The following is a 26804-nucleotide window of genomic DNA, read 5'->3' as shown; positions in this document are numbered from 1 at the left end:
ACTAAACGAATCGACTTGATCAAGCTAGTTCCTCAGATGTTCTTCGCTTGCCAGATGATGGATCGCGTTGCTATTGCGAATAATCAATCACAACAACCAAAATGATGAAACATTGNATATAAAGATAGAGAGAGAGAGAGAGTCCAGCTCGGATACTATCAATAGCACGGAGCATTTGGTGCTATCAAGTTTTCTACCGTTAGATTTATCTCTTTTATCATTTTCATCCATTCGATTATACTATTCAACCAACCACTTACTTAACCCTAGAGGGTCCATATAATCCTAACCACACATTTCTCAATACAAGGGGTAAAAAACTAATATAGAACTAGACTGGAATACTATCAATAACATCAAACTATTGGTGCTATTAGGTTTTCAGCCTTTCTCCCCAAGAGCTCTCTTGGCAAACCTTGGGGGGGGGGGGTGATTCTTGGTCAAATTTGCCAAAGAATTTTGGTCTATTGGACCAAAAGCTTAACTTTTAAAAAAAAATAGTAAAATTTTAAAAATGTGTTATTTTACAGTTATTTTTATAAATTTTAAAATTTTTAATCAAAGTACCAATTTAAATAGAAATAATTTATTATTATTTTTTTCAAAATTTATATATTTTTAAAAAAATTTAAGGGTTCAGCTTGGAGCACGGCCCGGCCTGTGACTTCCAGGCCGAAAAGCCGTCCTAGGCCGGGAGCTAGTTAGCTCTGGCCGGCACGGCCTGGCTTGGATTTAAAGACGGTGACTGATTTCGTCCCTAAAAATGTGGGCCGTGCCAGCCCTAGGTGAGCTAGAAAGAGGTGTTGACCTTTAACTGCCTAGGATTAGTGCCTACTAAGATGCATCATAACCAATGACTACCCAACAAAAATAGAGAGAGAGAGAGAGAGAGAAAACAAAAAGAAAAAAAAGGGCTGTTTCTAGTGCAAGTGGTAAAATAGTTGGTGGTTGGTATTCGAAATTTTAAATTTCAATACTAGTTGATTTATATTTCCAGCTAAATTTATTTCTAAATAAAATAAAAGAAACGAGTAGCATGCTACCTTTCTCTCTAAACTAGGCCTTCAAGCCAAGATGAATTAAAGAAAATTGGGTAAACTTCAATTTCTCCCACATGGTATAGCTTATTTACATTTTATCATACTGTTGTTCAAAAAATCATACTTAATTATTTCGTAATCTTATTTTTATTTTTATGGAAAAAAAATCTACAATCAAATAAGATAGCAAGGTAATTTTTTTAATAATCACAACATAATTTAAGTATAATTTTTTAAACAACAAAGTGATAAAATGTATATAAGCTAAACTACAGGGTATTTAAATAAAATATTTTGAACCACATATTGCAAAATGAAAATGAGCTAAATCATATGGAGCAAACTGTGGTTTACCTTAAAAATTAAGGACAATTGTGACAGAAAGGTGAAATAAAAAAATGTTAAACCAAACCAAAAGAAAAATGAGCACACATTAAGCTCGAGAAAAGGAGGGCCTAAACACAAGGACAAATCAAAATGAGATACAAAAGAGAACAAGATAGTTACAGGGGAAAAAAAAAAAGAAAAAAAAAAGAAAACAAGAAACTAACATGGAAAAAAAAAAAAACAAAAAAGTATTACTACTTTGACAGGGAAAGAGTATATCAAGAAAACATTGAATATTTCATCCCTATCAAAATCACATCTGTTAATATCAACCCATAAATTAATACGGAGTGAAACCATTATGTTTTTCTTATGCCTGCACTTTGAATTTGCGTGTATGATCCAAATTCCAAAATCTTCACAAGAAATATATATACAAACTTTGGAGGGAAGGATTGTAACTCTTGGATATAAGCAAAACTGACACATGGCGGCTGATCGAGATCTCCTCAACGAGGCTTTGTTCGGGAGCTCCCCACTAAAGTTTTTTCCAACAAGAGTGTTTACATACAAATTATACTCTTCGTACATCCAAGAAAACCGCTATTTTTTTAATTATTTGTATTCTTTTAAATCTAAAAACATATTACGGCTTGCTGATTAATCTGCGAACGAGCGTACGCGTTTCCTTCCAAAGATTCTGGGCTGCGATCTCATCATCTGCTAGGCTCGAGCAAGAACTTTCATTGCAATCAACGAAGTATTTTCCTGATATTCCTTGAACTTGTGGGTTCAGAGCAACATAACATGTGGTGGAAGCACCCTAGAGGAGAGAAATAAACCATGTTTTGTGATATACTTTTGTCGTAAAACCAAATTTTTACTTAGAAAAAGTTATTGTATCATCTGAGAAAGCGAAAACAAACCTGTGATGGTGTTTTCAGTAGCCTTGATGTAAGGAAAAATATACAATCTGTTTCACAATGCATCAGGAACACACACACACACACACAAACACACACACACACACACACACACACACACAAAAAAAAAAAAAAAAAAAAAAAAAAAGGTGTTAGTCATCAAATGAAGCTTCCCAATTACATCAACTCATGAGCTTAAGTGGTATAATTTGGTTTCTTTCAATAATTCAATAATGAAATGAAGTAATAGCTGAAACAAGAATCAAACATAGGTAAAAACGTACAAACTTATCTGAACTATGGGTCATTTTAAATCAGCTACTCAGCTTTGTAAAATTCTGATTTTACTGTCTAAAACTTTCGATTTGTTTGATATAATTAAGTTAGTCAACGACACTTCAATTTCAAAATTTAAACTAATTGCTTACTTTAATAAATTTATAGTTGTAAGAATTGTATGAATTATACTAACTAAATATATAAAGATAAATGATGCATTCAAATTTTGAAGTCAAAGTGCTATCAGCTAACTCAAATCAAACAAATTGAAAGGATGGGTAGTAAAATTAAAATTTTGAAAGCTTGGATAGTTTATTCAAATGATTATTAAGTTCAGATTAAGGTATGTTACGTTTTTCGCCTTAAATATTTTCAGATATATCATAGAATTTCTATATTCATAAGTGGCCAATTTAACTGCATGATTATATTTTCAAAGAAATTTTTTTTATTCTTGGGGTTATTAGTTTTTAGACTATTTTTCAACTAATGAAAACATTAGTAACTAAACCTACACATATATTATATATATATATATATATTATATATATATATATATATATATAGACAAGTTAAAACTTGCCTGTGCATAATCCTTTGTGATTCTCTAATTATTCCTTTTCAAATCCCTGAGGTGAACTGTGTTGAGTGGTATACGTCCTTTCTGCCTGGAAAATGCTAAACAAAAATATTTTACCAAAACATATAGGCTAATTATTATTAGGTAGTAACACACACCACGACACACACGCAAATATATATATATTATATGATATATATATATTATATTATATATAAAGATTGACTGGAATAATATAATAGTAAAACGCTATTTTGCTTATCCAAGTTTTTAACCTTGGATGAAAAATTATGGAGATCCAGAATAGATATAGCAGTTTAGCAGTAAATGTGGTCCCCCTTTAGTAGTTGAGTGGCACTGGATCTATAGTATTAATACACATCGTGTAAGAAATAATAAAAAGAGTTGCATCCAAAGGCTAATAAAACCAGATAGCAAAGATTTGCTACTAAAGTAGCCACAGTCCAACAATTATATATAATATATATATATATATATATTCTCTAAGTGTTCAATTGCACCTTCAATTGCCTTGCTATTTCCTTTGCATGCATAATGTTAGCCAATTTCGATTGTGCATAAGCAGTGGTAGCATTATAACTGCAAAAATTTCATAATTAGTTATAAAATTATAATAATTAATTGTGACTACGATAATCCAAATTTGCAAATGTTAAAAAGTAAATATGTCACACTCTTTGGGCTTGAGCATATTTGAAAGGCGAAATCCGTCTCTTTTGACCCATTTATGAATTATCGACGAGACGTTGATTATTCTCCCCTCTATTCCAGTTTCCCTCGCCGTCTCGACCATTTTCTCTATCAAAGTCTCTGTCAATATAAAATGACCTGCAGCGCAAATTATCATCTACGAAATTTTTCGACAAACTAGTTAACACCATCGGGTACAAAAAGTCACTACAACAAAAACGGTGTATAGCAATATTTTTAAATATCGGTATAAATAAAAAAATGTGATGCTGACTAAATTATCGACACGTTATAAAAGTACTGCTATATGTGGGGCCGCCTCGATGTTTAGCATTCATTCCTACGGCGATGCGGCGGAGGGATATGTAGCAATCGTAATCCTCTACGGTCTCTATAAGATTCTCGCGACCAAACTCCAGCTGCCGGAATCCTACCTCGTCGGCTGCGGAGGCCGAGGAGGAGAAGGGGAGATGTTGATCAATTTTTCATTCTTTTTCTTTTTTATTTGTAATCGGGCCGAGTGGACTGTGTTTGGTTGGTTGAGTAGATGAACTTTTTTTTTTGAGAGATAAGTAGTATTGCTACCCGCTTCGTTTATTTTATTTAGAAATAAACTTAGTTGAAAATGTGAATCAAGTAGGATTCGAAGTTGGGATCTCGAGTAAAGGAACTTTTTACTTTTGATTGGATTGAACTTTATATTTAGGCATTAATAAATTTTTTTAAAAAAATTTATCATAAATAAGACACTTACACAAAAGTGTCCCAAAAATATATCCATATAACATAATTTTGTTGTAGTGATTAGTACAAAAATTAGAGATCACTTGGTAATAATTTGACGAATGCTCTAAATCATGAAGAATTAGAATTAATTAGAACATAAATGAAAAATGCTCTACCATTAACTTATTGCCAAACTATTGTTTTTATTCATGTATGTATATGGTTGTGTTGCATTTCGTACTAGTTTACTTAAGAGGTTATTGGTATAGCCCACAAGAGGCAGTTAGACGAAACCAGATGAGAATCCGAGGAAGCCAGATTGAAATAGGATGAAACTGTGGATTGTAAGCGCTAACCAACTATTCTAAAAGTACGTGGTATCGTATTTAAGAGATCGACCACATCACTTCGATCTGACTAAACCCAACCAGACATTAGATCTATTGTTGGACATCTTATCGTTAGGTTTATAGTGGACTGCATACCTGTTCATGCTCTTACGCTCATCCAATTCAACTTATTAATCTCCGTGACATATTATTATAGGACAGAAAATTGGACATATTTTAGTCGAAAACAGAAGCAACCCTAATTCCGAAGAAAGAAGAGACAAAGCCCGCACCCGGTGCATCCGTACATCTCGTGCACCGCGCTCGAGAAAAGAGAAAAAGTTTGTAGAGAATGATGGAATTACAGATGAAATAAGAAGCATCTTCTTGGACCACAACAATGCAGCATCATGTGGTCATGGCCATATCTCTGAATCAATTTTTGCTGCAGGGATAAGGACAAGTCTCAGTTGTCTTGCCTTCTAAGTGCAAAAAACAGAGCACCAATTCCCCTTTTCCCCTTTTCTTTTTTTTCTGTATCATGAAAACACCAAAGGACCACCCAAAAAAGAAAAATAAAAAAAAAAGAAAAAAGAAAAGAAAATTGAGGCACCTCCTCTGGTTAACACATGCAAATTATGATGCATGGTCCATTGAAGTGCATTTACACAAATTAACTAATTAAGTTGATGGTTGCAGTATTAAGCTTTTTGCGTTTTTTTAACACTGTAACGACCTAGGCCCAAACCACTAGTTCCAAAATACTTAAACCCAGTTATTATTACTAAATACTTGGCCTCTTATATTCTCAATCAGAACCTCTTTCCCACCTGATGTGCGTCTAGGATACTTGGATTTAGACACTAACATCTTTGTCAGATCCAATTTCGGGATACGTGGGTTTAGATCCTAGCATCTTCGTCAGGTCCAAATCCAATTACAGACATATAGATCAGAATTATCAGACGACGACGACGTAAGATTCTAAAGCACTACTTACGGCTATAGTATTCAGTTTTGATACCAACTATAATAATCCGATCCACTAGCAATAATAATTCAGAAAACTCAAATAACTAGTCCAAAATACTTAAGCCAAGTTATTAATGCTAGAAATGAGTTTTTAAGGAGATTAATTACCCAAGTAATTTGTAGCAAAAGTCATCTCATATTTGTCGTCGGTAAACTGCGGCCTTCGGCAGAACTTCCCAGCATTATTTCTACCAACACATGTTTAAAATTTAAAGCTAGTTAATATATAATTAGCTACCACATAAATTAATCTTGGAGACTAATTAATCTCACATAAATTAAGCTTAAATTTGGGACTCACATGAGGATGTTGAGAGGCAATCCAAGGGCGAGGAATCGAGCGCAGAATCTCCGAATCGAGGCGATCGAGCTCAAGTCCATCTCGATCACGACGATCTCGGCGGTCGGCGACTCTCGCCGGATTCTCTCTCTAACCTCAGCTGCTCTCTTCACATCCCTTGCAGGGATTATTAGCCTCAACCCTCTCTTTGCTAACACTCTTGCGGTTTCTGCACCAATACCTGATGTTGCCCCTGCAACATACAAACATACATTTCATATATAAACATGATGAAGATATATACTCTATTTAAGAAACTAATTTGGATTAAAAACCAACAAAATAAATAAAGGCACTAGCTACATGAATTGGATGTGATATATTAAAAACCGTTTTTGTCCGTAAAAAACTTAAATCTGCTGTAGACCAGTGCAATAATATTTTGTATTATGTAAGATTTTGGTAGACACAGATGTACGTACGTATTTCCTGTGTAAGTATTAATTTCTCTTTTCTGACGAGAAGTTCTTACTATAAACATCACGCGAGAGAATATTTTTGCATGAATTGAATGATTTGGACCTCACGTACTCTCGCGTACATATAAATATATAACATATAATTGTGTTCAACAACACGTATACTAGAGGCACTGTTTACTTGGCAAATCACTAGAAAACACAAACAATAGAACTAAATATAAAAGTTGCAACAACAGGAGAGATAGAGATAAACTAAGTAGAGAGATGAGAGAGAGAGAGAGAGAGAGAGAGAGAGAGAGAGAGAGAGTAATAGAGTGATTAGTAAATTAATTACCAGTGATAATTGCAGTGAGATTAGGAGGGATTGAGTGAGAGGAATCCTGAGCAGTGACTTGATCAGCAGTTGAACTGGAACCAAAACCACTTGGGCCAGCAAAACCCATTAAATATCTCAATGCTTCCTTTATGGACTGCATCTCCATGAAGATATATATTATATATAAATATATATATATATATATATTGACCATGCATATGCTAAATTAATATTCCAAAGCCCCCCTCCCCACCTCTGCGTGTGTGTGTGTATATATATATATATATATCCATTCTATTATATATTGCAACAAGGTATGGAATATGTAATATAGGAAACATGCAACTGTTTCCACAATAATTGCAAGGGTAAATTGCCTGGGTAGTCCCTGTACTATTCTGATATCGCAACTTGGTTCATGTTGTAGTACTCTTCACTTGTACATTTTAGATTTTGTTAAACTTTTACATATATATATATATATATATATATGTACAAGTGAAGATTTACCGTATTTGGAAAAAAAAATTAAAGATTTAAAAGTCGAATATCTTTTTCCATTCCAATCATCTGATCATACTTTTAATTTACCAAATACATAAACTTTTCGAATAAATTAAAGAAAAAACTGATAAGGATATCCATGCATTCAAAAAGAACCTAAAAATATAATATATAGGAAAAAAGTCAAAAATTTTTTACAAAAAAAATATAAAAGCCAAGTCACAAAACTCAGTCTACTATGTAACAGACACACCGTATTATTTATATTCAGCTAATCATATTTCTGAAGTATAATAAAAATATGTTTTAAAAAATATTTTAATAAAATAAATAAATATTAAAAATATAATTTGATTGATTGGAGATGGCATAAACGTTATCCACGTCGCAGCTATATTTTTAGTAGACTTTTGGACCAACTTTGCATACCATTCCTGGTGCTTTATTTACTGATGATGTGGAGAGGTACCAACATGGTAATGACAGGTGTTGGGTTGGATGGGGAAGGAGAGGGGAAACATTGATGAGGACCTCTCATTCTCAAGGATGGGGTTGTAATTTCAAGGGACAAGGTGGGCCCACATGGTGACCAGTAGGACAGCAGGGGATATTATTAATTCCTGCTGCCTGGATCAGCAGCAGCCTGCACACTACACCGGGAGTTGCTACTAAGTCTTCATGCACCACTTGCAGAGGCACCCGCGCATTACGACAGATTGATTCTGAAAAGATAAATAAATAAATAAATAAATAAAATTATAAATAGATGAAACAGCACAAAAAAAAAATGTAAAAAAGAAGTAGCAGCTGCTAGAGTAAAAATAAAAAAATAAAATATATGAAGGATAAAAAAAAAATAAGAATAAAAATTATAAGAATAATAAATTATATCTATAGCAGCAGTAAAAATTGAGGACCAAAATATCATGTACCTCATGATGCTAGTTGGAAATTGCGGCTAATTAAAGTTTGAAAACTAAAGTGTTACGTGCCTCATAGTTTGTACCAGAAATTGTAACGCATTAAAGTTCGAGAACTAAAGTGTCATGCGCCTTATTGTTTGAGGATCAAGAGCATAATCTTTTTTTTGTTTATTTTTATTCCAGACGAAGACAGAGCTGAGCATTGATCGATTTTTTATTCAATTAGTAATTTCATTCGGTGAAAAAAACCTGTTAAATTATCTAATAAGTTTTAGAATGCCTAATTATTAAAATTAAAAGTCGACCAATCATATTTTAGATATTATAGAAAATTTTAAATGTAAAGTTGATGGCTCATCAAACTATAAATATTGCATTAAAGTTTGAATTAAAATCAAAGTAAAAAATATAAAACCTTTCTAAAATATGAACCATTTTAATTCAATTATCCAACATTTTAAAATTTTGGTTTTATTATCCAGCCCTTTAATATACTGAATTTGAGTTAGTCAATATTACTTTGACTTCAAATTTTAAATGCGTTGTTTAATTTTACAGATTTAGTTGGTATACTTTATACAATTCTCACAAATAAATTTATTAAAATAAGTAATTATCTTAAATTCTATCAATCTCTCTCTTTCAAACTTTATTATATAATTTATATCTAATTGATCAATATTATAAAATTTTATATTAATATATGCAATCTAAATTATTTAAAGATTATGTATAAAATATTATAATATTTTAAATTTTTAAAATGAGAAAAATAAAAATTAGATTAGATTAAAAAAATTTGGGCCCAATCCCACCGTCCAAATTAGTGGAGGGAAAGAGTAAGGAGAGAAGAAGAATAAAGGTTTTAAAAAAAAAAAAAAACCCCACCCTCACTGTATTGTATTGTGTAGATGCACTTTTACTGGTGAAGAAAGTTGCTTGCATGCCCAAAAGTTAGGCTAATTTGCACTTTTGGTTCTCAAACTATAAGATGCCTGGCGCTTTCGTCTTCGAAAACTTTTAGTTTACTGTAATTTCTAGCTCGAATTTTTTATATAATTACGATCAAGTTTTACAATGCAATTTTGTCGGCTGAATGATGATGTATCGCCGATGTCAAAGTAATATTTCCACGCCATCAACCATAATACTGCTATATCACTGTCAACATTCAACGAAATATTACTATTTAGTTAACTAAATTGCACATCGGGACTTAATTGCAACAATCTAGAATTCAAGAACTAAAGTATCAGACGACTCATAGTTTGACGACCAACGGTGCAATTCAGCACTGTGAAAGCTATGATCACCCTAGGATACACAAGGCACATTTTTGATCAAATATTACTCAGTATTTTCACATCAGAATAAGTGGTTTTATTTGTAATCGCATGAACATCTTAACATTGCTGTTTCTGTACAGATCTCTTGGATTCATCTATTTGGAATCCGCGGTCCATGTATCGTATATCAATACAAGTTCTCTTGAGATCTGCACCGGATCAAACGAATAACTATTTTAAGATGATGATTACATACTTGGCTATGATATCATGTTAACTAAAAAACTGATCTGATAGGAAACGATCTAGAAATGTATTTTACACCCTCGTTACAGTACAGGACCCAAAGATCCGAGTTGCTTATAAAGAAGAGGGAAAAATATATATATATAAAAAAAAAGGCAATAATGACTGTTTATCTAAGCTGATGATCAATTTTTGTTTTACATGCCCAATTAGGCAGGCCTACAAAAGCAAAAAAATTCACTAGGGACATGAAAAAGTATGCAAAAGAAGCTTCTTTAATACCTCAGTGGCTTGTTTCCTTTTTGTCTGGTCTCTCTATCTTTAACTTTGTTTTGTGTCTCCATTTGATGACAACCCAAACAAAAAGAGGGGCAAGCTCTGTTCATACACCATAGCACCATAATTTATGGTAATTTATTTATGTAGCCCCCATATAAAAGAACTCTTTTTTGCATTTAATTTTATTTTATAAAAATTCTATCAAAATTATAAATGCAGCAGAAATGATCCTTCATTTGTACACGTAGACGCCACGTGGGATAAGAAAAATATATTTTAAGTAAACACAGTGGCGATTCATTCAATAGATTTAAAAAACGGCAGTTCATTCGCCTTGTTTGGAATAATGTATGAAGAGTTAAAAATTTACTTTTAACAATATACTATATTATTTAACTAAACACGGCGAATGAATCACCGTATCACTTGAAATATTTCACGTGGCGCCTACATGTACAATACAGAGCCATTTCTATATTTACGAATTTGATAGGATCATTTGCAAGATAAATTTGTTTTGCGGGGGACAAGTGCAAAAAAGGACCAGGAGTAAACTCACTAATGTTGTTACCATTCACTGTTCTCTCTTTCAAAAGGTGGGTAAAAGAAAGAGCAACTCTGGTTAATGGTTACTGAATGAGTTAAGAACCATCAGATCCAACTCGAATTACCGAACTGAACCGACTCATTTCGATTGATTAGACACTGTTTTGTTAGAGGCTCGATTCAATTCTTAACAAATCGAGAACCAAATGAAACGAATAAATCTAAGTTAACCGAAGTTCAGGTGATGATCAAGCAATTGCAGTGCTTCTACCCACTTAAATCAATCATACGATATTTGATAAATACTAGCCAAGGCAGAGTTTTCTATTCAAACAAAATTAAAAAAGAAAAGAAATATATAAAACCGACTAATCAATAACATAGATTGACGGTTCAATCTAAATTGTTTATCACTCTATAAATGGTTCACATTTAGCCTTCGATTGAAACTTGTTGAGGAAGGGTGAGTTAAGCACTCTCAATTACATTTGTTTCCTCGCATTGTTTCAGCAATTCTTTATTCCTGCAGTTTATTTGGAATCCAAGGACAACATTTGTAAAAACATAGTTTCAAAAACTATATAAATATATATCCACTCCAAGCAGGGATGATTGTGATTCAATTAACCGCGCCGATTTATGTACTTCTCTTCCGTAGCGGTTTTACTCGGCATGGCAAAACTTTGTACTCGTCCCAGACCATTACGGTATTCATAGATGTGAGTATAGGTCAGTTTGGTTCGGTTTATTTGGTTTCAGTAAAATATTTTTGTCCAGTTTAAATCTTTTAAAACTACTAAAAACTAACATATAATCATAATTAATTTTATGTTCAGAATCTTTAGTCTAAATATAACAATGATTACCATCTACTTTTTTAAAAACTTCTCCATAGCTAGGGACTTGCTACAATAGGATCCATACGCAAAACCGAACGAACCAATACATATTTTCTTTTTTAGTTTTAAGACTCTTATACAGTAATTTTATAATTTAGGTTAATTCAGATTAGTGGGTTTTTCCGGTTTTCAATTTGTAAAACCGAACTGAACCGAATCACACATTAACGACCGAAACGAGACGGTTCGGTTCAATAATTTGGTTTGAACCGAATAGTGCCTTACCCTACTATTCAGTTTATCTTGTATGAGTGACTATCTCTGTACCAAGTGATAATAACTGTACCTCCAAGAGTTTCCAAGACTAGGCAATTGAACTGTGGCAAAGCAAAACAGGCCAGTTGCAGCTTGGTGAGGAGTGCAAGAAAACAAGATACAGATGCTGGTGGTCAGCTATCCTGCAACTAAAGAAAGGCAGCAATCTCTGATTATGCAACAAAAGACCTGAATACTACAGAGCAATGCATATTATGAGAGAGAAAATAACGGAAAAGAGTATGTATATATATATATATATATATATATAGAGAGAGAGAGAGAGAGAGAGAGAGAGAGAGAGAGAGAGAACCTAAAATACTACTAATAGTAGCATAATAGTATTTGCTATCTACTTTTTATTCCTTGGATGCTTAGGATTTACTATTTGATGGTTGTACTATTATAACGAACAAAAGTAAACTATTTGAGATAATTATCTTATCTCTTATCAGTTTCAAAGGAGGAAAGGAAAAAAAAAAAGTTTAAAAAAGATCATCAATTATGAACAATCAGTTAAATTCATGAATTTCATGAATTTGTATTAATACTGTATATCTAAACTGGTACAACCATTAGAAAGCAACATGTAGACTATCGAATCCGCAAGACAAATAAGGTTTCGCGTCTAGAAAATACAATTAGGACAAAAATAAGGATCAAGTAATATAACTCAAATCAGCTTGAGAAACTACAACTACACACTTCATCGTTCGTAGAATATAAATAGAGAAGGCTTAATAAACCTTTGAAGCATTTTCCCAATGAAGCGGGTTTCTCTGTAGTCTGAAACCATAGTAATTTTTCATGCTTGCTGATATCATCATGGACAAGTGCAAGCACATCATGCTTCACTAAGAAGTAATAAGATGTTTGCTGATATCATGGTTTTCATGTCGCGACAAAAAGAATACCACATTTACCTGGATCTAAAGCCATTCATCAATGACATAGAGGGGAAAATATCCAATACCAACTTATTTTAAAAAAAAGGAAATATTACTATGCTTCTAGTGTAGAAAGCAGAACTTCTTAAGAAATTCATGAAGGTGCATTGCTCCTACATACCTTAGCTCCAAGATATCGCAAATTGCAGTACAGCAACTAGGACTCCTGCCTCGACATCATAGATTTCACTTGATTCTGACTGAAGAGTCTCACAGGCCGGCAAATGGCTCCAGCGCCGCACGGGCTTTGCCTTACAAAACAGTGCCGAGAGGTTACTTTTTGGCAATTACGGTTGCCTGGGGTTTTGATGCGTTCCGTTGCCTTAGAAAATGAGACAATTACTTCGCAGAACAACTTCAGTGGCTGTGAAGCACCAACACTTATAGTAGGATGCAGCCATACAGATGGAAATAGATTCCAGTTATCTTATCACTAGCACAAAGAGCACACGAGGCAAATTCTGCAGATTACAAACGCATGAACATTAGTTTATCTTTTTCTTTCCTTGTTTAGTCTTTTATTGTCCAATATGTTCATCATGAAGCCAATAAAGTCACGGATCAGTTTGAGAAATTTCACTGCCTATGTTCTTCTTTAGTTATTTCCCAGTCTGACTTCAGTGTGCTTGTCTTTTACAAAAGGAAAGAAATACAATCAACTATGGTCGTCGCTCTAATGTAATCTCATTGTCCAGCAGAAAAGAGTCTGCAAAACCCACTTGCCGCATAACACTACGTAGCAATTCTACAAGCTAAAGATATGTGAGAATACATAATACTACTCGATTTTATCAGATATATAAGATTTTTTTTCGAGAGAAAGGTAGCATGCTACCTGCTTCATATATCAGATATATAAGATTAGCATACTAAAAATACTATGAAAAGTGAAAAAATAAAAGAAAAACAAAATGTGTATATGTAAACAAAATGAGAACATTACTAGTTATTAAGTTCCTTGGCAAGGTAATGGTGTACATTGTACAACCATCTACTTCTCATGGTCGACCAATAATATGCCAGAAGATTTGTTGGAAACTCTTTAAAAGATATGTGACTGGAACTCCTATCTCACACAAAAATTGAGCGAAAGGCTTACATTAGACTAATAAAAGCTTAAGTAGAGTCAACAAAACACAATGTTAAGATAGACTTAAAATTGACTTTGACCAAGCATGCAGCTGTAACAGCCAACGACTGGGCACTACTGGATCATGAGCAATCAAACCATATTTAACATTTTATAATTTTCTTTGTACAATTTCAAGTGCATCGATCCAATTTCGCAAAGCCTATCCTACCATTCCTTTTTAATGGATAGTCTATAATTTTCATAACACAGTAACCACTACCTAATATAAAATTGTCAAAGGCACTTGCAGAATTAATTAGCATAATATGTGGATGATTTAATGTTCTTGATGAATCTTTACGATATTTTATCTGAGCAGTAATGAAAATTAGGGACCGGCAATAATAGGTTCCATACACTAGTCATTTAGTTGAGAACTTACTTAGGGACACATTCTACAGAAAATGATGACCAGTTTACTATCATTTCAGCAATAAGATCAGTTAAATAATATAAAATAATCATTGTTCTCCAAAAGCTTAATCTACCAAAGAACATAATTTTTTTATTTTATCATCAACATTCGCCCTTACGTCTGGGCTTGACGCTTTTTAATAGGCCTAAGACATGGGCTTGAATTAAATGAGAGAAAATTAAATGAGACTACAAGCCTGCCGGAATTCGAACTCTGGACCTTCTAGTTCAGTATCATATAAAAAAATGTGAAACAATCATTGTTCTCCAAAAGCTTGGGCTACTAGGGAACGGTGTTTTTATAATTTATTTTCAACAAAATCTTACATACTTCTATCAGAAAAGAACGAATGAGAACAAGGCCTGCATATATTCTTCTGTACAAACAGGAGCTGAATGCTAACCTTGGGCAAGAAATTAGATACGGCTTCGGCAACTTATACACAACTATTGGAAGCGCAGGGATGTGAGAAGCATAATAAAGTTCCATTTTGCAAAATACTTGAAGCAGTTCCACCATCATAAAATCAGAGTGATGTCCTCTGCACCATCTATCCTTCTAAATGAAGTAGAATCATCTTCAGGCATTTGTAAGATCCAAATAATTGTTAGGAGTATCAAATTTTTATCCTCTCCTAAGAACTGAGCTTCCAAATTCATCTATTAAAAACATATTTTACTTCTAAACAGTCCATAGATCAGCGGCCTGCAAGACTCCATGTTTGGATCAATATCATGAAACTATGTAGAATCTCAGCCACCTCACAATTCTTGCAGTATGACCGATTATGATCATTGCGACTTTCACATGCAATCACAAATTTCTGAAACACTGAAGCTTTTCACTTAACTGAAGCTCCAGCTCGCTGACTAAGGCAGAATATACAACATAGAGAGGATTGAGGACAGATTTGACCATCTCCGTCATCAGAGCTACCCACCATATTTACTGCCAAAACACTTAGAAATCCAATAAATATTTGACATGGCACCCCCTCGTCTGCCGCCCCAACAGCCTATCCTATTTCCGACAACATATTCAGCCAAACTACAGAATTTGTAAATTCCATATGGAGAAAAAAGGCCAAAATTTAACTTGAGATGAGTCATTGAAGACCCATTCGACATATGATATACAGCTTATGTGATGCACAACAATGTATGATCATAATAAGGCTCTGAGCAAAGATCCAACTTCAGGAAAATGACTATAATGGACAATTGATCATGGTCTAAAATGCTTAGTTACCTCGCAGCTAAGTAAATAAGTATTTAAAAAAAAAAATCATATCCCCTGTTTCTAATAATATATGACAAAGAAAGCTTCCGTATCCTCCATAACCTGAAAATAGCCTCTGAACGACCCGCTCTGGCAGATCAAACAGAATGCTGACCTGACACTTTAATACCAGATCTCCTTTACAGGAATATCAGTCGTGTCACCCCTTGAAGAAGATGGTTAATGTCAACACAGTTTACTTTTCCTGCTAGCCATGAATTTCATTTCTGGAGAGCGTATAGATCATAGACTTGCATGTCTCGCTACTCGGAACAAAACCCAACGTAAGTAACCTATCCTGCAGCTCTAGAGACTCAGCCATGTCATTCTCCTCACAGTATGCCCTCATTAGAGCATTGTAACTCTCATTGTCATAAATCACAAGTTCCTGAGAAAAATACGTCAGGAGTGATTCTGCCTTACCAAATTCTCTTCGCCGACAACAGCAATGAACCAGGGCACTACAAATAAGAGAGTCAGGCATGAGACCTGAATCGATCATCTCTGCCATTAAGATCTCGCCCTCAGAACTCTTGCCTAGCCTACAGAGACAACTAATAAGTATCCGATAAGTCTCCAAATTAGGCCGGATATCTCTCCCAACCATCTCATCCTTCAATTCAAGTACCTCTTGCACACAATCACATTTACAAAAGCAATCGACGATCAAATTATATATCTTCAAATTCGGACTATACCCATCTTGCAGCATCCAATTCAGTAGGTTCCTCGCCGCATTCGGCCGGTCCTCCGCACACAGTGCACTGACTAGTTTCTCGTAGCTATCCAAAGAAATGACAATCCCATATTTCCGAAGTTGCACGACCAGATTCAAGCAAGAAAGCAACTTCCCACACTTCACATGTCCTTCGACGACCACCCCGCAGGTAATGCTATCGGGCACCAACCTGCTCGAAATCATCTCATTAAGCAGAGCCCTCGCCTCCCTCATCCTGCCTTTCTTGCAATACCCAGCTATAAGAGCCCGGTAGGCGAGGCCGTCCGGGCTGAGGCCTCTCTGAAGCATTCGATTGAACAGCCGGCGTGCTTCCGCCACGCGCCCATCTCTACACAACCCATTCACCAGAACAGTGTAGGAAACCAAGTCGGGCTCGACCCCTCTGCGGAACATTACGTCGAACAGGTAGAGCGCGTCGCCCAATCTCCCTCTCCTGCAATACCCATCGAGCAAGGTATTGTAGGTCACGATATCGGGATCGAACCCATCGGATTCCCACTCCTCCAAGAACTCCCCGGCCTTCTCCGCGCCCTCTCCCCGGCACAGGGCACGGATCAAGATATTGAAAGTGTACGAATTCGGGTCGACCCCGGCGCTCCGCATGCGGCGATAGAGCTTCCACGAGAGGTCGAACTGGCCCGCGTTGACGAGAGCGCAGAGGAGGCAATTGAAGGCGGCGGCGTCGGGGGGGAGGCCGATCCGGAGCGCGCGGCAGCACGCGCGGAGCGCATCGGCGACGCGGCCCGATCGGGCGAGGACCCTGACGAGGAGGCCGAAGACGGCGGGGCTCCAGTTGCACTCGGCGGCGGCGGCGGCGGCGGCGAGGGAGGCAAAGGCGTCGGCTGGGAGCGGAGGAGGGAGGTAAAGGCGGTGCGGCGGCGGGAGGAGCGGCTGAAGGAGGGGGGAGAAGTGGAGCGGGAGGGGGAGGGGGAGGTGGGAGGGCCAGCGGAGGAAGAGGAGGGAGGGGAGGGGATTGGGAGCGGAGGAGGACGAGGGCGACCTCGCGGGGGCCGAGGAAGGGAGGAGGTGGATTCGCGACGGGTGGAGAGGGGGAGGTGGGGGCAATGGCGGAGGGCGGAGACGATGAGGTCGACGGTGGAGCGGCGGGTTGGGGAGAGGGGGGAGAGAGAGGGGAGAGATGGTGATGGGGGGAGATGGTGAGGGCTTTGGATTAGGGTTTGGTGGAGGAGGAGGGAGGAGGAGAGGAGAGGAGACGAAGAGGAGGAGAAGGTCCTGTAGAATTTTCGGTGCATGGATGGATCACCACCATCTTTTGCTGATGAACGAATGAAAGGAAGAGAGATACAATCACACAAACAAGAATGAGTCGTTTACTGGATAAATTGCACCTTTGGCCCTTAACTTTTAACATACCGACAATTTGGTCCTCATATTTTAATCTGGCCTGTTCGACCCTCCTAAAACTCAAAATTTCGGAAATTTTGTTGACATCATTTACCTAATAAAAAAGTGGTGGCCAATTCACCCTATGTTAGCCATTATAAATAGTCAATTTTAAGACCGAATTCTAGATAAACAATATCAAAAGATTATAAAAGTTAAAAATCTAAAAAGTTCAAACTAATCTAGATCAAAATTTAAAACACCAGTCATTCATTCAGATATTCCATCGTCGCATACCAGACGGAGACAAACATTCATTCAGATACTCCTAGAGAAGAATTCTAGCTTTCCATATATATATATATCAAAAGAAACTTTCTACGACCTAGCCTTTTTTATTAAAACAGGATTTTCATGTGATGGGATGATGCATCATGGTTAGCTTGCGATGAATCAGAGATAGAAGCCACTCCTCTGTTTTCTATTATTAGTTAGATGGATCAAACTAAATGCAGAATGATGCAACCTTAAATAGCGACATGGACAAGCATTTGATTTTCACAGGCGAAAAAAAAATAATCGTAATAAAGAAACTTGATTGTTACATTTAGCAAAGGAAACACACAAATAAAACTAATTCTTAACAACAATGAGAAGCTGATTGTTCAACCCAAAACTTAAAACCTCATGCTTTGATACCATGTTAACGTGAAATAATTATACGTCTCTAAAAGCGTAAGTTACTAAAAAAAAAGATGCTTCTAAAATTATATATTCAGTCCCATTGAATCAACGCTGGATCCAAATCCGGCTCTTATAACCCATCTGATTCTTATTCAGGCTAGATCCAACTTTTGAATTCAAATCATATAAACTGAAACCCAAACCTAGAGAAACATAAGAAGTGTACTCTAATCATAAGGGGGACTAAATTAGAGAAAAATCCCAAAGAAACATCGAGTAGTTCGATACTGCGTGAAAGAAATAGGGTGCATGCATGCAGACATAAATAGCAGCAGGCGAAATAGGATTGATGGATGAAGAGAAACAATGACGAGCACTTCCCGACCGGTTGTCGATTTTCGATGGAGCTTCTACTTCTGCCTCTTGTAGATCTTATGCAAGAAGGACTTCAGCACGTCCTGCACGGCTTTGCTCGGCTGGGCTTCGATCGACGAGATTAGCTTTTCATAGCTCTTGCTCTCGTAGTCCGCAAATACACCCTGGAGATTAAAAAAAAGTTAAAAAGAGAAACAAGCAGAGAAGTATATCATGATTAGATAATCAGATACTATTCTTGTTTCATGAGATTTGCGAAAAGGATGTGAGTGAGTTTACATTTTAAATGACAAGATGTAAGAACATGTTATTCAGATTTCAGATTTACGTAATCGAGCAGGAGAACAACCAGATAACATTGCTTTGAAACCAGTTTTTAAATACATGGTCCAATTCTCGTGAGAAAAATAATGATTCCGTAAAAGAGTTTGTTACTACTATCAAATAGCATAAAAAGATAGACCACCTGGCATATCCAATGAAAGACTAGACAGAGTTGATAGACGTACTACAGATCCACAAATGGGAGAGGGAGGATTCTGTTACAACATTAGGAGTCCTAAATAGTTGTTGATTTCACCTGGTATACTCTATAAAATGTTCATTATTGCACCAAGAAAGACCAACAAGAGTTGAGGGTCAATCGAAATTGTTTTGAAGTAGGGAAAAGGTGCTAAACAAGTAACTTTCAGATGTGGGTTATCAGATAGATGCTTTGTGGTTGTTTGAGAGATGAAGAATGCCATAAAGGTTTAGATTACAAGTTCCAGAGTCCAACTTAGTATGGTCTAGCCAGTACGTCGGGGAACGTCTACGGTTTAGGTGTCTTAAATGTTGGAAAAGGGAAGTGAAAACAGTAGAGGAACGAAGATAATACATTATGGCCATTTGTAGATTCAACCATGGTTAAAGTAGGAGAGCGAATATCGATTGTATTTGTTAATCTTGACAAAAATTATGAAAAAAACTAAGAGGAAATTTTCAATTATTATCAAGAAACTAAATAAAGAGGGGTATATCCTCAGTTCAAACCTCAAGATTGAGATCCTTATACAGAGCCTTCACTTTTGCAACGCATTTTGAATCTGCCTTTCCATAATTCTCCTGAAGATTAGCATGAATGTTACACCTTTACCCTTTCCATGTCATTGCATCATTGAGAAAGAAAGGAGCAAGATGGTAGGCCTTACAGACAAAAGTTTCTTCTGGCTCTCATCAGCACGCTCGAGAGCTTGCACGACTAGCCAAGAGCACTTGTAGTCTTCAATATCAGTTCCAATCTATAACACAAAAAAAAAAAAAATCAAGTACAATAACTTGAACAATCCTTGATCATATATGGAGCACCCAAGTAGAATTAGAAAAGAGAATCTTATCTTCTCACATCTGCTGGGACATCTATATACAACAAAGAGGTACATGGACTAACCTTACCAATAAATTCAGGATCACCAAAACAATCTAGGAAATCGTCCTGAAAGGAAAACACAACCATCAATGACAGAAAATAACAAGGCACATGGCAGTTAAAAGTGAAACAATTTGCCGATGTTATTATATATGCAAGAGTCACCTGAACTTGAAAATATGTTCCCATATCAACAAGAATGTTCTTGACGTCAACAAAGTTGTCCAAATTTTCTCCAGACATTAGCAGCGCACAAGCAACCTTCACAACATAACATAAGGTAATTTAGTTGTCCCAAGTAACCTTCTTCTTGATACAACCGGTAGAAGGGAACGAATACAACAATTGCTGTATTAATATAGTTCACTGCGTAGTTCACACTGGAGATAGATCCGGTAGAAATATTATCATTAGTATTCAAGTTTCACAAGTTTCTTAGTTCATTTTCTTCTTTTTATACATTAGTAGTAGTACTAGTGAGAGGTCAGGGCATGAGGTGGGAAAGTAACAAACAAATTAAATTTCCAAAGTAAGGTTACAATACAATCAAGTTTTCCACAAGCAAGCATCTAAGCATCATGAAGTTGATTTTCACTATGTAAGATAAAAGGTAATAGCAGTATATCATCTTAAGTCGGTGACTCAAATATCTCTGAGAAGGGCTAGATCATGTCGTGCATTCTTTCATGATTATCCCTTAAAAAATGGACATAAATATCTATGAAAATTATGTGACGCACTCATTTCCGAACAAATAGGCATAACAGCAGCTAAAACTTACTTGCCTGGCTGCTTAAAGTTACTGCACGGTCCACAACATAAACAAAAATGGATAAATATTAAAAAAAATTTATTTTGCAAGGCAAGAAAATTAAAAATCAGAATAAAGAATAGCAGCTCTATGATGGGAACAAAATTAAATATATGCAAATAGCAGCTCTATGATGGGAACAAAATTAAATATATGCGAACAGTTATATCAACAGCAGCACACTGAACTATTTATTCATCTCAAACTTACCGGAAGGTAGAACGAATAGTAAGCTGTTTTGTATTGAACAATCCGGCGGTAACTGCACAACATGTCAGTAACCTTGATGATTAGCAATAGCTTTGCAGCAGGACATAGCACTAGCAAAAGAAGTTAAAGAATCGAAATGTCTCTAAGTTATGAAAAAAGACAAATGACGCTTGTAAAACAAATAATGACGTATGATTACTCCATCGCCTATGTCTTAGCAACTATACTAGTTCATTGTTAAAATGTTCAATCAAATGTTAGCCCTTTCACATACACCGGCAGTGTGTATTTTGATAGATCTTTTTCTCCTTCGTGAGTTGTAATCAGATCTAGCATCTGTCCGGATGCCGTCTGGAACTCAACCTAGAAGAAAAAATATATGAAATTACAATAAAGTAGAAAATTCTGGAGTAAAAACCAATTACAAACACAAGTGAAAAGATAAGTACCTCATTGAACAGATCAAGGAGATCTACATAGTAAGGTTTTCCCTTGAAATGCTGTTTAAGGATTCGAGGAATGTGGTTGCGAAGTATAATCCCATCATTTACGGCAATAAGACCAACCTACGGTAAAATATAAAATGAATTGGTTACTTCTTCCAAGAGTATGATAGAATTATAGTTAATAGCGCATAATTGTTCAGCAATATGTGTAGTCAAATGACACGTCTAATTAAGTTAGCGACGAACTAATCACACAATTCCCAAACCAGAGAACCAGTATACTCACAGTCAGGTTTGACACGTGCCTTACTGGTGCTGTGTCAAGTTGTGGTTACAATCTATCAAACAAAGGCAGTAAGATGTATATCATGCCCATACTAGACCTAACACTGTTGCAATATCTGCGTACTTCCTCTATTCGTATTTACAATGTGTTCTCCACATATTTTGAGATGGAACATGAATATCTACTACTAATATTTAGCTGGAGAGCTAAGGTTCTGTCTGCACAAGTTTCTACATAAGTATAATTTCTAGGAGAACATCAAAATATTTCCCTGCAGCATTAGCCTGATTCCATTTATGTCCCTGCTGTTCAAAGCATAGCAGTTTGCCACAACCAGAGGACAAAGTGCTACACTTTTTGCTCGTGCCAGAACACATGGGATTTTGCACTTCCTCCTTATTTCTTTTTTTCTGAGAAATAGTAGCATGCTACCGCTTCATTCAATTAGATAGTGAATTAGGCTACATGGTGAGGCAGCCAGGCCTCTAGAAAAGAAAGAAAAAGTGAAAGAAGAGAAAAACGCTCACAAATAGGGGATATGCTTCAAGAAAATAGAAGAAAAAGCCGCCAGCGACCGAGAAAAATAACAGGTTACAAAGCACAGTATTTGACCGAGAGGTCCCGCAAAGTGCGGGCCTCGGCTAACATTTGGCTCTAGGTGTGTTTTCTCACACTTCCTCCTTATTTCTTAGCAACTGCAATTTGTTATCACAAACATGTCAATGATGCGAATTAGTTAAGAGAGATGATAGTGGAAGAAACAAAATAAACAAAGTCAATGATCACTTTCTTTCAAATTTAGAAGCTCTTAGTTTTCTTGGTAATGTAGCTAGTGCCTTAAGTACATCACAGCAATAGAAGTTTAGTTTATCTATCAAGAAACATGCTGTCAAAAATTGAATTTTGATGCTAAAAACTTATTATCACTGCGTGAAGTTCTATCTGCAATGATTTTTCCATGCATAACCTCAACAACTACCAGAAGACAGACATATTTCGCATATTTTAGCCACAAAATACCAGCAAGGTTAAAGCTCAGCAAGAACAGATCAGCTGGGCACTATAAGGAATACATTGTCTTCGAATTCTCTTCCAGAAGCTTATCCATCCTTTCATTCATCTTATTTCTGCTTATACAGATTCTAGTTTAATCTGCAAGGGCATAATATAAATTCTGCTAAAAGTTGCTGAAAAATTGCAGCAAATATATAGGACCACCTATCCCCGTGCGAAGAAAAAGGGAAAGGAGGAAAACTTATGGAACAAAAGGCCACAGAAATGAACAACTACCCAAATGTCCTTTCTATTACTGAGGTAAGTGCTGTTCAAATTATTAAGGAAAATAACAATAATTTGCCTAAAGTTTCAATCAAATTTGAAGTTCAATATCTGGACATGCCAAGCTAATTTTGAGTTTTCCCATACTGATAACTAGCGATAAAATGATGAGATCAAATAAGTAACTAGTAGTCCCATTACTTTCAACAAACTACATGTCTTCAAAATTGCTTTACATTTGACCTAGATTGTGAGTACAATCTAGTGGCATTCTTGGTCAAGAAATTTTGCGCTTTGAACGGGACAGGGACAATCATCTCCCATGCCAACCGCTTGCCAGAGAGAATCACATTCCAACTTTCATCTCAAGGTCAAGTGGAATTTGCTAAATCCTGTGATCTTTAATCTCGACTCATGTTAAATCGCAATTACTCATTCCCTACCCTGTTCCAATTGCTAATCAAATAAACTAAGGGAATTGTTCATCCCCATTACTTTTCAAGCACATTCCGAATCTGTCTCCTATCTCCAGTTCCAATCACAAACCGAACATGCCCTAAGATATCAATGAAAGCACAGACCCAACAAACAGAAAAATCAATTTGACTGAAGATCACAGGGAGAAAATAATAGAAAAATGCTGCTATGAGATCGCCATAAGATTTGTTGTTTCCAAGTTTAGCTGATATTCAAAGTTTGAAGATTATGCAAAAACACGACCATGATGACAGTGATGATCAATCAAATTTGAAGTATTTTAATGTCCTACATATTTAGCAATAAGAAAAATTCATATTTAGTATAATATACAAGAGAGGAATTACTAAACTAACCTTGGGAACTCTAAACCAACAAAGCTGACCACGTCTTGTATGAGAATTGTCCATAATATCATCAAGTACAAGGAAATATGCTTGAAGCTGCAAATTGCAGTTGTAAAGGGATAAGAATTGAACCATGAGGATGACTTTATAAAATAGATCGTATTTTCTAAAGAAGAGTTTCATAAGAAAGAAAGTGCTTTTTACCCATTCAATGCACCAACCAAGGGCACACCCAAGAAAGATTTCATCTTCAGTGACCTCAACACCGGCTTTTAACAACTTGTAGCTATCAATCACTGATAGTCCACGGTTTAGTTTCCCTACCAGTAGTCATATCTGTCAAGTCAGGGACTGCTTAAACATATGCATTTCATCATTTCCTCAGAAATAGAGAATTCTCTAACCTCCAGGCACATTGTAGTCCAACATCTGTATCAAAATGAAGTTATAAGAGCATTAAATAGGGTCAAACTGTAATTATTAATAAAGAAAAAAAAAAATCTGAAAAGCCATTCATGCTGCTATGGAACCAGATGACGTTAACTACAACACGAGAAAAATGAGGAGCATGCCTTCTCCTCTGATACACACTAATTGGACAGCTTAGTGACAGTAGGTAGACTATATCCAAATAAACAACTGCAGTGTCAATGAAGCAGAGCTATTAGCCATAACCAGTAAACAGATTATGAGTCAAATTTTGATCATTAGTGTCAGTTTTATGTTTCAAATGTAGGGATTCAAGCAGCAGGACCAGTACATGCATAAACGAAATTCAGAGTCCTAATACAATAAGATGAGTGTAGGCCGTCTTGTACTTTTAAGTGAGAATAAGCACATTTAAGTTCCAGAGACTTTGCAGCCAAGCACATTAAACTTCTCAATTGGTCAAAGTTCTAGCTATGCTTTAATACAAGTAATGTGGCAACAGAACAGTTTGTTATTGAAGTCCTATACCTAAAGAACAGAGCAAAAACATAGAAACACAAATTTTCTCAGAGAAGCCTACTCGCTACTATGTGATCCACAGCCCATCATTTGATCAAATGCACCATCAATACACAAAAGAAGATACAAAAGCGACAGCTGAAAAGTTCCCAATTCTTTATGAAACAATCTTCAGTTGTTCGAACTACACAGCTTCTGTTTAATCGGCGAAAAACTACACTGCTTCTATTTAATCGGTTTCTGAAACTTTTCTTAAACTATAAATTCAGCAATAAAGAAACATTCTTTGTTCCAATCTTTGACAGTTTCTATTGAGCAAATAAAAAAAAAAAAAAAAAAAAAACCCTAAATTCTACCTAAGACTAACTTTTGAATGGTGATAGCAGCATTTGTCAACCTACCAACTTAGCTGAAGTTAAAAATGCACTGTAAACTTATAGCAACAAGACAAAGCATTGTCCCTTTAATAACCACCACTCCTCCCTCCAAACCGGATCTAATCCGTCCTTCTCTTTTTCCTTTTCTTTTCTTTTTGTCGGGGTAGTAAATTAAAGAGAATCCAATTCATTATACCACAATCTACTACCAGATCACTAAAATTGCACAACCAACGCAAATGCTTGTCCCAGCAAGGAGATCGAACATCTAGCAACGCAGAATCTACATAAAACCCCTCAAATTTGGCCAAAAGACACAGAGATCTCGGAATCGGAGGAGTGATCCATCCCGAAACCCTAGATCACGCCGAATCGATGGAAGATCGAGGCAATGCGGGGGGAGGATGCGCGCACGTACCCGATCGATCCATTGGCGCGACTCGTCGGTGAAGTCGAAGGCGGGGTCGTCGAGGAGCTCCGCCTTGAGGCGGTGGTAGATGTCGCGGAACGTCGCCTTCACGTCGATCGCACTCCCCATGGCCGAAACCCTCGCCGCTCCCCCCCTCCTCTCTCTCTCTCTCTCTCTCTCTCTCTCTCTCTCTCTCCCTATGTAGACGTCGATCGGAATCAGAGCGACCTTAGGACGAGCGAGGGGCGAATAGGAGTATTTATATCACGTGAGGGAGCGGGAGCTGAGGGGAGAGAGAGAGAGAGAGAGAGAGAGAGAGAGGNGCGGAACGTCGCCTTCACGTCGATCGCACTCCCCATGGCCGAAACCCTCGCCGCTCCCCCCCTCCTCTCTCTCTCTCTCTCTCTCTCTCTCTCTCCCGCGCGCTCGACGAAGACGACGATGGGAATAAGAGCGAGAATAGGACGAGCGAGGGGCGAATAGGAGTATTTATATCACGTGAGGGAGCGGGAGCTGAGGGGAGAGAGAGAGAGAGAGAGAGAGAGAGAGAGGGGGGGGATCTGAGGGGGAGTGAGAGGTTGAGAAAGAGATGGGGAAGGGTAATTTTCACAGAGGTCCCTCACTTTTCATATATTGTCAAAAGCGTCTCTCTGTAGGTAAAATCACCACGAATTTATCTGAACTATGGACTATTTTGAGTTGAGCAAAGAAACCAACCGAAACTATATACTGCTTTGAGTTCATTATTCAATTTTTTAAAATTTTTATTTTATTATTCAATTTTTTAATTTTTTTGATTTGAGACTGTCAATAATACTTTAACTTTAAAATTTTTACAAATTTAATTAGTATATATTTTATACAATTTTGACCATTAAAACTTTATTAAAGTAAGTAACTAGTTTAAACTTAAAAGTCAAAATTTTATTT

General features: G+C 36.3%; 3 protein-coding genes across 5 annotated transcripts; all 3 read right to left on the bottom strand.

Annotated features, from left to right (window-relative positions):
- LOC109722552 (short-chain dehydrogenase TIC 32, chloroplastic) lies at positions 1863–7186 on the bottom strand. Its single transcript, XM_020250644.1, has 7 exons — positions 7044–7186; positions 6249–6480; positions 6056–6135; positions 3845–3998; positions 3671–3749; positions 2294–2365; positions 1863–2190 (listed from the first exon to the last, which is right to left on the bottom strand). Exons 1-7 carry the CDS (start codon positions 7183–7185, stop codon positions 2014–2016), a joined length of 936 nt encoding a protein of 311 aa, XP_020106233.1. The 5' UTR covers position 7186; the 3' UTR covers positions 1863–2013.
- Positions 10030–18520, bottom strand: LOC109722550 (pentatricopeptide repeat-containing protein At5g40400). The gene is made up of 4 exons (XM_020250643.1): positions 18503–18520; positions 14861–17365; positions 13032–13371; positions 10030–12112 (listed from the first exon to the last, which is right to left on the bottom strand). The coding sequence occupies exons 1-2, from the start codon at positions 18518–18520 to the stop codon at positions 15944–15946; spliced, it is 1440 nt and encodes a 479-aa protein (XP_020106232.1). The 3' UTR covers positions 10030–12112; positions 13032–13371; positions 14861–15943.
- Positions 18496–26392, bottom strand: LOC109722505 (farnesyl pyrophosphate synthase-like). Of its 3 annotated transcripts, XM_020250596.1 has the most exons (13): positions 26210–26392; positions 25884–25979; positions 24545–24569; positions 24345–24460; positions 24150–24236; positions 21756–21872; positions 21581–21669; positions 21307–21358; positions 20451–20546; positions 20307–20351; positions 20068–20157; positions 19910–19981; positions 18496–19041 (listed from the first exon to the last, which is right to left on the bottom strand). In XM_020250596.1, the coding sequence occupies exons 1-13, from the start codon at positions 26231–26233 to the stop codon at positions 18913–18915; spliced, it is 1038 nt and encodes a 345-aa protein (XP_020106185.1). In that variant the 5' UTR covers positions 26234–26392; the 3' UTR covers positions 18496–18912. The 3 variants fall into 3 exon arrangements, with proteins under 3 accessions (XP_020106185.1, XP_020106184.1, XP_020106186.1); XM_020250595.1 differs by lacking the exon at positions 26210–26392 and having other exon boundaries at positions 25884–26053; XM_020250597.1 differs by lacking the exon at positions 26210–26392 and having other exon boundaries at positions 24345–24476; positions 25884–25992.

Source organism: Ananas comosus, linkage group 16, assembly GCF_001540865.1.
Source record: "Ananas comosus cultivar F153 linkage group 16, ASM154086v1, whole genome shotgun sequence".
Taxonomy (NCBI): domain Eukaryota; kingdom Viridiplantae; phylum Streptophyta; class Magnoliopsida; order Poales; family Bromeliaceae; genus Ananas; species Ananas comosus.
The sequence above is the reverse complement of the archived record's forward strand: the minus strand, read 5'-3'. Positions and strand labels throughout refer to the sequence as shown.

Bases quoted from the DNA above. Each gene is read 5' to 3' on its own strand.
- LOC109722505 (XM_020250596.1), bottom strand. From the start codon at position 26,233: ATGGGGAGTGCGATCGACGTGAAG. The intron at 25,980-26,209 runs GCGACGTTCCGC...ATCGACGTGAAG, and splicing joins GGAGTGCGATCGACGTGAAG to GCGACGTTCCGCGACATCTA. The intron at 21,873-24,149 runs GTTAGTTTAGTA...ATTTTACCGTAG, and splicing joins GTTGGTTTAGAGTTCCCAAG to GTTGGTCTTATTGCCGTAAA.
- LOC109722552 (XM_020250644.1), bottom strand. From the start codon at position 7,185: ATGCAGTCCATAAAGGAAGCATTGAGATATTTAATGGGTTTTGCTGGC. The intron at 6,136-6,248 runs GTGAGTCCCAAA...ATGTGTTGGTAG, and splicing joins TTGCCTCTCAACATCCTCAT to AAATAATGCTGGGAAGTTCT. The intron at 3,750-3,844 runs GTGTGACATATT...AAATTTTTGCAG, and splicing joins AATATGCTCAAGCCCAAAGA to TTATAATGCTACCACTGCTT.